Source organism: Elgaria multicarinata, chromosome 11 (assembly GCF_023053635.1).
Source record: "Elgaria multicarinata webbii isolate HBS135686 ecotype San Diego chromosome 11, rElgMul1.1.pri, whole genome shotgun sequence".
Lineage (NCBI taxonomy): Eukaryota > Metazoa > Chordata > Lepidosauria > Squamata > Anguidae > Elgaria > Elgaria multicarinata.
The window spans coordinates 24,168,305-24,181,776 of NC_086181.1; the positions used below are offsets into that span (position 1 = coordinate 24,168,305).

Consider the following 13,472-nt stretch of genomic DNA (forward strand, 5'->3'; position numbering starts at 1 on the left):
CTATATTTTTCTCCTCATTAGCTGCTCCCTCTTGTTCAGGTTGGGCTTAAATAGAATGATATGGCATTTAGGGAAAAAAGTGCAACCTAGCAGCCCAGCACTGGAGGTTAATATGGAGAAGATCTCCACAGCCACTGTGTATTTTCCTTTGGTGCTCATGTAGGTTGGAATAAATGACAGCCAAACACTACAAAACAGCAACATGCTGAAAGTGATAAACTTGGCCTCATTGAAAGTATCTGGAAGCTTCCTGGAAAGGAAAGCCACAATGAAGCTGACAATGGCCAGGAAGCCAATATAGCTCAGGACACAGTAAAACATTGTAGCTGAGCCCTCATTGCATTCTATTATGATTTCCCCACTCAAAGAGTTCATGTCCTTATCTCGGAATGGGGGGATAGTAAATAGCCAAAAGGAGCAAATGCTTGCTTGAATAAGGAAACAGGAAAGCACAATGACATTTGCCAACTTCTTCCCGACCCATTTCTGCATCCTGGATCCTGGTTTGGTAGCCATAAATGCGAGAACTACAGTGATGGTTTTTGCCAAAACAGTGGAAAGTGCCAGAGAGAAGACAATGCCAAAAGCTGTTTGCCGGAGAAGGCAGGTCGTTGTGCTTGGTTTTCCAATGAACAAGAGGGAGCAAAGGAAGCAAAGAAAGAGATTGATGAGGAGACCGTAGGTGAGGCTTCGGTTGTTGGCTTTGACTATGGGAGTGTCCTGGTGCTTCAGAAATGTTACAAGTATAAAAGCTGTGATCAAAGCCAAACCAACAGCTGAGAAAGCCAAAGTCATCCCTAAAGGTTCTTCATAGGAGAGATAGTGCAAAATCTTGGAAATGCATTGATTTTGCTCTAAGTTTGCATAGTGATCTTCCAAACATTCAGTGCAGTAATCCATATCTGGGAGGAAAGAGATGGTTTTTACATGAGAAATAGAGAGCTGATGCAATCTAGGGAGTCAGTGATGGCCTTGAAACATCACAGTAACATGGGTCAAATATCCAATCCTTATTAGACAGCTCTACACACATACAGCTTCTTCTATATTTATTATTTATTTCCTGATCTTCTCTTATGGTGATCCAGGTGGTATACAAGGTTCTCCCTTCCCCATCTTATCTTCATAATGGCCCTGTGAGGTAGGTTAGGCTGAGAGAGCAGATTAACCTAGGCATCAACGAACCGGTCAAGTTTCGTTTTGCTTGGTTTTTCATTTTTCTACATTAAGCTTGTTGCATCCCATTTGCACACAAAAACGTTTATGCGTTTTCATGCACATTTATCTAAAGGTATGCATCTTTGCATACTGTATTCCAAATATATGTATGTTTGTATGCAGTTTTCTTAATATACACAGTTTCTCTTAATATGTGTGCTTGTGCTCACTTTCTCCTATTGTACACATTTTGCTCTCTTTCCCCATATTATATGCATCTTTGTGTGCATCTTTTATTTGCAAATTGTGCTGCAAAATTTAGAAAACTGTGAATATTGCCATATTCTTGTTCATCCATAGGTTTGGGTGTGCATTAAAGTGGATAAACAACAAAATTTGTAAAATTCTCATTAAAGTGGATAAACGTCAAAATTCTCACCCATCCCTGGACCGGCTCATGGTGATCCAGTGAGTGAAATGATTGATCTAGTCTGACACTCTAATCCAGTGTGGCTAACTTTGGGTGGCCTGATGGCTTATTTCTAGCCAATTGAACCCTCCTGGGGCAACAGCCCTGCCATCACTGCCAGGCTGGCAACCTTTGGCAGTGTGGCCATGGTAAAACAACCAGTAGTTTGCCCCTGAAATTTGGCAGCAAACCACTACAAAGTTTCAAAAGGCCACATTTTGCTTAAAAACCATTGGGCACTTTTGTGTATGAACTCAGTCTTTGTAATTGAGTTTCAGTGGCAAATAGACAATATTTTGGTTTTTTTTGCATGTGGAACAGGGGCCAAACGTGAGGACATAGGGGGCTACATGCAGCCCCATGGCTTGTTGCCCATGTCTGCTCTAATCACTACATCACATTGGCTGTCTGGGAGTGCAAGAGCTGCACATATGTAGGTTTGTTTGGGAATCCTGAATGAACAGAGTTTTGATTGTATGGTAGTGTACATATATTTGAATAGCTGGGTATGCAAAGGTGGAATTTCCTTTTTAAGTATCCATAGTCAACATGTGAACACTGTTGGGGTTCAGGGCTGGTGAACCACATTATATCATGAGTGAAGAAAGCAGGATGGTCCCTGTCTGCCTCCATGTGGATTTAGCTTACATATGAAGAGAGGCTAATCATGACTCCTACCTTTCTGTGATGATATCTTCCCTTCTGGACATGGCATACAAGTATAACAGCAAAATGGCTTCCCTTCCTCCTTTTTCTTGTTGTATCCTGGGTTGCAGTGTTCATTACACATAGAGACAGGTAGCTCCTATTCCAAAACACATCATCAGAGACTGTTTAATATTCAGAAAATATATTGCAATAGATGTGTTTTCACGTGCTCATGTATAAGTAAAGAGGAGTGCGTTTTTGAGGTGAGATTTCAAATTGTGAAGTGTATTTGCTAGGGCTGTGATTCGCTTCTCTTCGGTTCGGAGAAGCAGAAACGGATCAGGGTGCTTCACCTCCGTTACAGGTGGAGGAGAAGCAGATTGGGTGGCTAGAGAAGCATGGTGAAGAGAAGCAGCCACAAGTGAATTGATCCTCTTTTCGCGAAGTGCTCCACCCGCCATTTTGTATATTTTTCTCATAGGACTGCATTGCAGAAAAGATTAGCGGATAACTTTTTTGTTTTGAAACTTACATACCTGAAACTCGCTGTGCTTAGAGAGTGGTGGTTGGGGGTCATTTGTGGAGATGTTCAGATTCTTTCATTGTGCGGTTTGCTTGCTATTAATTTGTTTAGAATGTTAAAAGCGGGAAGGGGTAAGGGTTTTTTTAAGCGATGACAGGCAGATTCAACTCCCAATTGTGATGAGAAGTGATCACTTCATGTGAAGCATCCTCCAATCCCAATATTGGAGGGGGGACCAAGGCAGAACCACCCTGAGACCCTTTTCCTTTCTGTCTCTTTGTGGGGTTGGTCTTAGTGAAGAGAGGACGTAGTTCTGTGTGCTGCAGCTGTGTTTTGGAGAAGTTATTAGGATTTAGCTTTGGTTGTGTCTTGTGCGTTTATTTCTGACTGTTTGCTTAATTTGCTCTGTGTTTTTCCCTTAATTTGATTTATATAAACTTTACATTTTTCATTTTTGGAGTGTTTGTTTGTTTGGTTTCCCACCTCCACCCCCTTCCCCCTCTTTTAAACACCTGTTCTGTGACTGTGTTTCATCTTCCTTCTTTCTTCTATATATAAAAACTTTACAAAAAATGCCCCCTCCCAAATTTATCCTATTTTTCTTTTCTCTCTCTCTCTCTCTCTCTCTCTCTCTCTCTCTGTGTGTGTGTGTGTGTGTGTGTATGTGTGTTTCTTTGGATCGTGTGTTGTTGTTGTTGTTGTTGTTGTTGTTGTTATTATTATTATTATTATTATTATTATTATTATTATTATTTATATAGCACCATCAATGTACATGGTGCTGTACAGAGTAAAGCAGTAAATAGCAAGACTCTGCCGCATAGGCTTACAATCTAATAAAATCATAGAGTGTGTTTGCTGGGCGTGCACTGCTTGTTAAGTGCAAAAAAGCAAATAAAGTTTGACCATTCAAATCAAGTTTGGGTAAAGCATACACACTTGTCCCATTTCCCCAAATAATAAATACATTTATTATTACTATTATTATTACAATTATTATTATTATTTATAATAATAATTATTCATCATGAGAAAAGGCAGCAGGCACCCGTCTGTGCCTGCCTCTCTGCCTGCCTGCCTGGGATCTGTCCTAGCTGGATCTGCTGGGATTGACTTCCCCAGAGATCTATGGCTTACCTGTGCAAGGTACCAACTCCTCTGTGACTGCCCGCCAATGCCTGCCAATGCCCACCTGTGCCCGCTTCTCCATAGATCTATGGGTTAGTTGTACATCGTGCGCGTGCCTCTCTGCCTTCCTGGTGCCTAGGAGATGTACTAGATGATGGGCTTTTTGTGTGGATCAACCCCACCAGCCTCTGGCATGCTTGCTCCCAGTGCTACAGGTGCACAGCCACCTGCTGACTATCCTCTTCTGAGCCCACCTCACAGGGATGGTTTGTGCATGTCTTGCTTTGACTCAGGGGATAAGTCCTTCCTGCGCTCACTTAGACTTTTTGAAGTTCCAAATAAATTTTTCAAGTGTGGAAGAAGATTCATATTTAGGTTTATCTACTCCCCAATTCATGGCATGTTGGGATTTCCTTTGAAATGGCCATAAATAAGGAAAGCCCATTGAGCTGTCTGCAGCTTTAAAAATCTCTGAGATACTGGGGTGTTGGATTTTCAAAAATCCCCCCAAAATCAGGGGATACTTGGATTTGCTTGAGGCTTGGCATGCATGTGTATACATGGATAAGCTGTCATGGTGCCTAATTTGAGGATTCTAATTTGAAAACAGATGGAGATCTAGCATGGGATTTGAATTGGGGTGAGTTAAAATGAAAAAAATCACCAAAAATCAGAGGATTACGTGATTTGCCTCCAATTGGGCATGAATGTGGATCTAGATGGCATCTGTGAGGGTGCCCACTTTCAAGTTTGTATATGTAAAAATGTCAGAGTAAATCCCATTTCTGAAAATGGGGTGTCAGATTTTCAAAAATCCCCCCAAAATCAGGGGATGTTTGGATTTGCTTGAGGCTTGGCATGAATGTGTATACATGGATAAGGTCTCATGGTGCTGATTTTGAGGTTTCTAACATTAACAGAAAAAAGTTATAGTCATTTGGATTTCAATGTAAGTCTATGGGGTAAAAATGGAGCTCTGTAGCGAAGCGAAGCAGACCATAGCAGATCACTGTGGAGAGGAGTGAACCCAATCCGGAAGTTGCAAGTCTGGAAGAGAAGTGGATCAGGTGTGTGTGTGGCCATGCACAGCCCTAGTATTTGCTGATACTGGAGGCTTGCTTAGGATTGCTTGTAAAACAGCTTAAACACACACCCTTTGTCCATTTTTCAACAACTCCTCATCTGGTAAGGATTATATCACCCTGCAACAGAGAATTTCTCCAGAAAGCACAATCCCCCCTCCCATTATGAAAGTTAAATGAAATTCTCCTCACCCAAATGAAAAAGGGAGATAAAGACCTGCCTCTTTCGCAGGAGGCAAAACATTTCACAAAAATGCAACCGCACCACTTTAAAGCATCCCTGATAGATGGTAGCCCAGACTTTGCTTGAATACCTCTAGTGTTGGAGAGCCCACCACCTCCCTGGGAAGTTGGTTCCATGGTCTGATTGCTCTGGATATTAGGAAGATGGAGTTGTTGGAGTACTTTCTCTAAAAGAGGCTAAAGGTTGGGGGGGGGGTTAATTTAATAACATAAGAACATAAGAAGAGCCATGCTGGATCCATTTAGTCCAGCACTCTTTTCACACAGTGGCCAACCAGTTGTCGACCAGTGACCCACAAGCAGGACATGGTGAAACAGCACCCTCCCATCCATGATCTCCAGCAACTGGTGCATATAGGCTTACTGCCTCTGAAACTGGAGGTTGCCCTTAGCCATCAGGACTAGTAACAACAGACAGCCTTTTCCTCCTGGAATTTATCCAACACCCTTTTAAAGCCATCCAAATTGATGGCCATCACCACATCTTGTGGTAGTGAATTCCATAGTTTAACTATGCACTGTGTGAAGAAGTATTTCCTTTTATCTATCCTGAATCTTACACCAATCAGCTTCATCCTTCAGAAAAGGATGATTAAAGGGAGCATGATACAGGTTTTTAAAATTGTGCATTGCATGATGAAGAATGTGGCATGTGATGTTTGTTTGTTCATTCTTTCTTTCTCTCATAACACCAGATCTTATGACCGCCCAATAAAACTTATTTGCAGTAGATTCAGGAGAGATATAAGGAAGTAGTTCTTCACATAAGACATACAGTAATTAGAATATATAACTTATTTCAACAAGATCTGGTGATGACTATTAACTTAGGTGGTTTTATAAAGGTAGTTAAAAAAAAACTATGAATGGAGGACAGAACTATGAACATCTATTAGCTAGAAGAGACTTCCATGCTCAGAGACAGGATGCCTCTGACCACCAGTTACAGGATGGCAGGTCATAACCAGGAGTCATCTCGGAAGATGTGATGTTTCAAGCACATAGAAGAGGGTATAAAATATTGAGCTGAGGCCTAGCCAATTTGGCTTCGCTCCAGGGAGAATTGCACAACCAACCCACAGAACTTGGAATTCTAGGAATGATCTCTATTTGCGGTTGATTTGGGTCCCCAGAAAATGCCAGCTCCTTGGGATGTGTGAGCTTCCTTTGCATTTTTATTCTGCATCTATTTTCTATTAACACACCAGTCATTCCTTTCAGAAGTGGTCTAGTTTCATCTTGGTAATCCAGAGAAACTACTTTAACTGGTCCTGAATAGATCAGGCCTCCAAAGCAACACACACCAATGGGATTGAAAGAGTGACTGCAACACTGTGCCTTCCAAACCCAACACTGCTAGGTCCTCTAGAAGAATACCATTGTTGATGTTCTCAAAAGCTACTGAGAGGTCCAAGAGAACTAACGGGGCTGTCTTTCCCCACTTCCATGTTGCAGCATAAATCATCCACCAAGCCGATCAAGGCTGTTTCGGCCCAAACACCAAGCCCGAAGCTGCATCGGAATGGATCCAAATAATTGTTTTCCTTTTAGACTGCCTGGATTTGAGAGGCCCTCATGTGCATCATCTGTTTTCCAATTATTTCAGGAAATTAAGAGTTCAGGTTTTTTTTCTTACCTCTTTAAATCTTCTATGCCACACAATGCTTTCCTCTTGAATGCTCAACTCCTTGCCTGGAGGAGCCTGAGGATCCACTCTTCCAATTTTGGCTCTAACAAAAGATTGGTTTGGGAAAGTTATCCAGTTTGTAACATCAATCCCTGTTACTAATTCTCGATTTTCATCAAAATGCACTGTTTCTCCAGCATTGTTGTTGAATGAGATACTCTTTAAAAGGGAGTGCAGCTACGTTCAAAGACAGAGAATAATAACAAAAAGGATACAAAGAGACAACAAGAAGGAATTAAAATTCTCACAATGAGACTGACAAGCAACCTCTCCATCAATTTGTGCGCCCTGTTCTGCTACCTTTTCCAGCTCTTCTGTTATCTTTTTGAACAGTTTTTGAACCAAAACGGTACACCGTATTTCACATCCAGCCACACTGTGGGTTCATTTATTTATTTATTTATTTATTTATTACATTTCTATACCGCCCAATAGCCGGAGCTCTCTGGGCGGTTCACAAAAATTAAAACCATTCAAAGTATAAAACAACAGTATAAAACCATAATATAAAATACAATATAAAAGCTCAACCAGATAAAAACAGCAGCAATGCAAAATTACAAATTTAAAACATCATGTTAAAATGTATTTATAGATTGTTAAAATGTTGGGAGAATAAAAAGGTCTTCACCTGGCGTCTAAAAGCATATAATGTAGGTGCCAAGCGAACCTCCTTAGGGAGCTCATTCCACAGCCGGGGTGCCACAGCAGAGAAGGCCCTCCTCCTGGTAGCCACCTGCCTCACTTCCTTTGGCAGGGGCACACGGAGAAGGACCCCTGAGGATTACCTTAGGGTCTGGGCAGGTACATATGGGAGGAGGCGTTCCTTCAGATAACCTGGCCCCAAGCCGTTTAGGGCTTTAAATGTTAATACCAGCACTTTGAATCGGGCCCGGGCCTGGACTGGCAGCCAATGAAGCTGGAAAAGGACTGGCGTAATGGATATAAATACCTTATGATACTGGCAGTTTAAATGCATTGTAATACTGGCATTATGATACCGGTATTATGATACTGGCTCTTTCCTAATCGCTGCTCAAATAGAATTCACATTTTTTTCCCACTGCTGCTGCACACTAAGTGCCAAATTACCTGTGACTTTAACTATGTAGTCCTACTCTCAAGTGTGATTCCACACACCCCTTCCATATCAATGCCTTAGCATGGGGAAAGAGGGCTTTAACCCTGGTCTTAGCTAGAAGTAAGGATTATCCCAGGCAAATGGAGGGGTCGTCCCTGCCTGCTCCCGGGATCCCCTGTGTGTCATTTGGATGTACAGGGATGATTCCAGGACGATCCCTGGATATAGGCCTAGTCTAGCCATGGCCCCTGTCTTTCTCTGACCCATTTGTTTCAATGTGACTTCATTTTTTTACAATGCAAAATTGGAGATGCAGATTCTGGGTCTGGACTGGAACCATAGCAGGAGCAAAAGGCTTAAAGCCCCTCTACCAATCATACTAGGATCACAACTGGATTGGATCCCCCCACATTGGCAATTTGTGAATGTGGGGAACACCCTGCCCGCAAGGGCAGAATTAAACAGCTAAGGTCAGATGTAGCTTGGTCCTGAGTTGACATTTTAATTGAATTTTCCACTACCACTACAAAACCCCTTTCCTTGTTAAGCATAGCAAATTCAGTCCTGATCAGTGAATACATGAAATTTTGCACCTTTGTCCCTGTGATCAGCATTTCACACTTGCTAACACTGAATCTCATTTGCCATCTTGTTTCCCATTCACCCAGTTTGGAGAGCTCCTTAAGAAGTTTGCACAGTTGTTGTTTTTATTTTATTTCTTACAATTCTGAATAACTTGATGTCATTGGACTACTGTGACTCTATAATATTTATGAATAACTGTAATATCACTGGTACAGTATAGAGACTCCAGGGATGTGCTATGTACTTCTCTCCACTGTGAATATTGTCCTTTGTTGCTATCCTGCACTTCTGACTTTTTAAAAACCATTTACTAATCCTTTTAGGAGGCCATCCTCTTTTCCCATGTTTGCTAAGTTAACCTGGACATCTTCTGGCTGGTAGCTCTTGTGTGGGTGGTGTGGTGAATCCATTCTGGGTTTCAGTCAGAACCAGTCAGAATTCTAAAGGGTCTATCCAAGTTGCTGAGCCCCATTTCCAAAATGGTTCAACACCTTGGATAGCTCTTTCAGAGTCCTGACTGGTTCTGACTGAAGCCCAGAATGGATTTACCATCCCACTGACACAGGAACCACTAGCCTCCACTACTCCTGTGGTGGACTTCTACCAAAAGCTTTTTGAAAGTTCATAGTTCACAAAGCCAACTGGATCAACCTATCTAAGGGCCTTCCTAGATGAGGGTTTAGCCCTGTGTGAGGCCCGGGCTCCCTGCTGTGCATGCAGATGACGCACAGGGGATCTCAGGGTCAGGCCGGGCTAAACCCTCCCTTGACCTGGGATAACCGGATCCACTTGTGGCCCGGCTTTTCTGCAGCCCCGGGCTGAGCCCGGGGCTGCAGAAGGTCTAGTTAGTTCCGTGGCTTTTCCCGGCTGCTCGCTTACATGCGAGTAGCCAAGAAAAGCAGCAGATGTAGCGCTGTGCCCATCAGGCTGGGGGGGGGGGAAATCATGGGGGGAGATGGGGGCCAGGGGGGAAAGAGCAGACCCGGCGGGAGAGATGGGGGGGAAGAGCGGAGCCAGGGTGGGGAGATCACGGACGGGGGGGGGGCGGAGGGGGCATCGGACATGGTGGATGGGGGGAAGGAGAACGGGGACAGGGCAACCAGATCGGGGATGTGGGTGGGGGAAGGAGAACGGGGACAGGGCGACCAGATTGGGGATGGGGGTGGAGGCAGGAGAATGGGCGACCAGATCAGGGACGGGGGTGGGGGAAGGAGAATGGGGACTGGGTGACCAGATTGGGGACGGGGGGGGGGGAGAAGAGAATGGGGACAGGGCGACCAGATCGGGGAAGGGGGGGGAAGAATAAATTTTAAAAAATTAAAAACACCACTTACCTTTCCTGGCCCCTGCGCTGCTGCTGCTTTAAAAATATAAAAAAATGGCGGCCGAGACGGCTCTCCTCCAGAGCTCGTCGCGGCTCACGTGTGCATAAGGGCGAGATCTTGCATTACTCATAACGTGAGTTCTCCCCTCCTCTCCCCCGGATTTTCGACTGGGTCTAGCAAGGCCCTAAATCACCCTCTTCTGCACTTGCCTTTTGGGTGACATTACCTGCCATGGTTGTGGGTTCCAAAGCTCCAGCATTCTACCAGGGACCCTTCTTCTGTGTTTTGATCTGGATCCATACATCGTATATAGAGCGTGAGCAATGGCATGGGCAGAATTGTAGACATTGTAGCTGTGGCCAGTCATGCTCATTTCAAAGAAAGGCCCTGGAAGGCTCTCCAGTTTCTCTTCCCCAGTGCAGTCTTCCTCAGGCTCCTCACCTTCAGCCGCACTGGAATTCTGCAATGAACAACTGAAGGCCTTCTCCCAGAAGTCCTGGATAAAACCATCTTCTCTTGCCCAGGAAGGATTTACACTATGGAGAAATTTCCTAAATCCCGGTGGGTCATTTGAATGAACTGTGAAAGAGATAGCACCCTGGAAGGACTGTATGTCCCAGTCCTTTTGATAGGCACTTGATCTGAAATCCCACTGTTCTGTCACAATCCATACCTTACCTACGTGTGAATCCAGGACTGCCATATGAAGATACCAGTTCAAATTTAGCATGGATGGAGGTGCACCATGCACAACAAATACATTTGCTTGGCTTTTCATGAGATCAGGAAATTTCTCTAAGTTGGTTAAAAACAAGTCTAACATTCCAGCAACGTAAGTCCATTTGGGTGTTCTTTCTACAAAGGCAGGACATATGTGATTTGCAGAAAGCAGTGGCACCAAAGCTTGGAAAAACCTTTCTCCATTGTCGTCATCCACAGCAAATAGGCCAACCCACGTCCACCTGAAATGCAAAAGTAACTGGACAATCCCAGTGTACTGATGGATTTCATTTGGAACCATCCTATACAAGGAAGAGAGCAGTGTCCTTTCACTGAGCCCTGAGACAAGGGATCCATAGGTTATCTAAAATAAAAATAAAGTCTGAATCATTTTGTTTTTTTAAAAAATGGAGCATTTTTTAGTCTCTTGCTAACAGGCATTGCTTTTGTCCAGACACCTCTTAGATTGAAGTGATATTTTGTATCATATATCTTTGGAAGGACACTAATGTCATATAAGTGATGTCTAGTAGGATGCCTCACTTCAAACCCAATGGGGTCATTGAATCATACAATTTTGTGTGGAACAGACCATGGAAGTCATTGAGTCCATTTCCCTGCTCAATGCAGGATCTAAAATGAAGGATGCAACTACAACATCACTGACCATTGGTTGTCCATTCTTTGCTTGAAGACCTCCACTGAGGGAGAGCCCATCCCCTCTTGAGGTACTCTGTTCCACTGCTGAAAGCATTTTCTGGGTTGGATCCAGTTTTAATCACCCTTAGAGCAGACTCTTTGAAATCAATGAAATGTAAATTTGCCATGGCTTGCATATCCCATAGATTTCAAAAGGTCTACTCTAAGGATGCCTAAAACTGGATTCTACCCACTGTTAGGAAGCTTCTCCTAATATTTAGCCACAATCTGCTGCCATGCATTTTCCACCCATTCATACTTGTCCTTCCCTCTGGAGCAACAGAGAACATATCTGCTCCATCTGCTCCATGATAGCCTTTAGATATATGAAGGGACCCATGGATCACATTCATCATCATCATATTCCTTCACATAGAAAGCTACCATGTGAAGAAGAAATTAGCCTAGAGCCCTTTCTATGGACATCTATATTTCTATGTGCAGAGACTTTTTTTTATGGAGGATCCTTTCATCATGTAACAAAGTCCCCACCACCCCCACATTCATAAATAGTACAGAGGTCTATCATCTCATCTGTTGTTTCTGAGAACTAGGCTTCAGATATGCCTATGCTGTACTTCCACATTTTGAATGATGGACTGCAATGTTACTTTCAATCTTGGTTTCTTTCAGTATGTTTTTCCCTATAGTATAAACCCATGCCATAGAATAGATCATCCTGGGATATTGAATTGTGTGCTGTAGTTCTAATGGCTGCACATTCCCCTGCACAAAATCTACCTGTGGAATTCTGTAAGTGCTTAATACGGTGGCCATGTAGCAGGAGGTCTCAGAATCAAGTCCTCCAATGACAGCTATCAAATGGTCCTGGATGTTACACTTGTAGTTAGGCACAAATTTGTTCTGGGTAGAAAGCAGGCGCAGAGTGGCCTCATATGTCATCTGTGAACTGTAGTAATTGTCAAAGATGTGAAAGCCCAAACTGACATTAGGTAAGTTTGCGGGATTTTCATTGATCTCCATTACAGCAAATACAAGAGCCAGGACGTGCTGGTAATTCTTTGGCATCACACTGCAAAGTGACATAGAGAGTAGCAAAATGATTTGAAAAGCAACATATGATAGTGCTTTACAGAAGCCAAAGCAACCAGTCTTGCATTATCATTATTATTATTATTATTATTATTATTATTGCATTTTTATACCACCCAGTAGCCGAAGCTCCCTGGGCAGTTCACAAAAACTAAAACCATTCAAAGTAGAAAACAAACAGTATAAAAACATGATATAAAATACAAATTAAAAACTGATTAAAAACATATCATACATGATTAAAACCTCTTTAAAACATCCTTAAAACATCCTAAAAACATTCTAAACATTATCTTACAGATAAATGAATTTATAATCGCATGAGCTTTGTGGATTTAGACCCTACTTCATCAGATGCAGAAAGAAGTAAAGCCCTATTTGGGCGTTCCCCTTCAATATGTTCTCCATCATGTGTGGGTTCCTCCTAAGTTTCTTCTCATATATTCCCCATCCCATGCTCACCAGCCGTAACCCATCTGTTGTATTTCCTGCTACCCTCCACACATTGGGGCTACCCCTGTTCTACCTTTGTAGGCTCCCCACACATTTTAGTACCATGGTCAGACAAATTTCTAAATTGCTCAGGGAGTTGACACCGTACAGCAGTCTCCTGGCTTCAGAAATACTGCCCAAAATGCATGGAGGTTGGTGTGACTGGATTGTGGGAACACAGAGCCAGCAAGTGTGTTCACACTATTTCCCCTCATGTACAAGGAAATACGTAAAAGTGAGATATCTGAATAGGGCTTATGAAAGTAGGCAATAAGGTGCAGAAGAGATTCAAGTTTCTTGTCAGCAGGGCTTGTGGGTTGTTGTGGTTTTTTTTGTGTGTGTGGGGAAGGGTCAGCTAAAAACTTTTCTTTTTCCTAAAGCTTTTAAAACTTGATTTTGTTCTGACTTTTATACCGTTAGTTTTACTCTCCCCTGTGCCTGTTTGGTGCATTCTCTTCCCCTCCTTATTGTTTTATTATGATTCTATTAGAATGTAAGCCTATGCGGCAGGGTCTTGCTATTTTATTGTTTTACTCTGTACAGCACCATGTACATTGATGGCGCTATATAAATAAATAA

The 13,472-nt window shown here is 42.8% G+C and overlaps 1 protein-coding gene across 1 annotated transcript; it reads right to left on the reverse strand.

Moving 5' to 3' along the window:
* LOC134405507 (vomeronasal type-2 receptor 26-like) lies at nt 1–12,377 on the reverse strand. Its single transcript, XM_063136752.1, has 5 exons — nt 12,090–12,377; nt 10,232–10,389; nt 6,888–6,981; nt 2,306–2,429; nt 1–902 (listed from the first exon to the last, which is right to left on the reverse strand). The coding sequence occupies exons 1-5, from the start codon at nt 12,375–12,377 to the stop codon at nt 1–3; spliced, it is 1,566 nt and encodes a 521-aa protein (XP_062992822.1).
* Nucleotides 12,378–13,472: the final 1,095 nt, after the last annotated feature.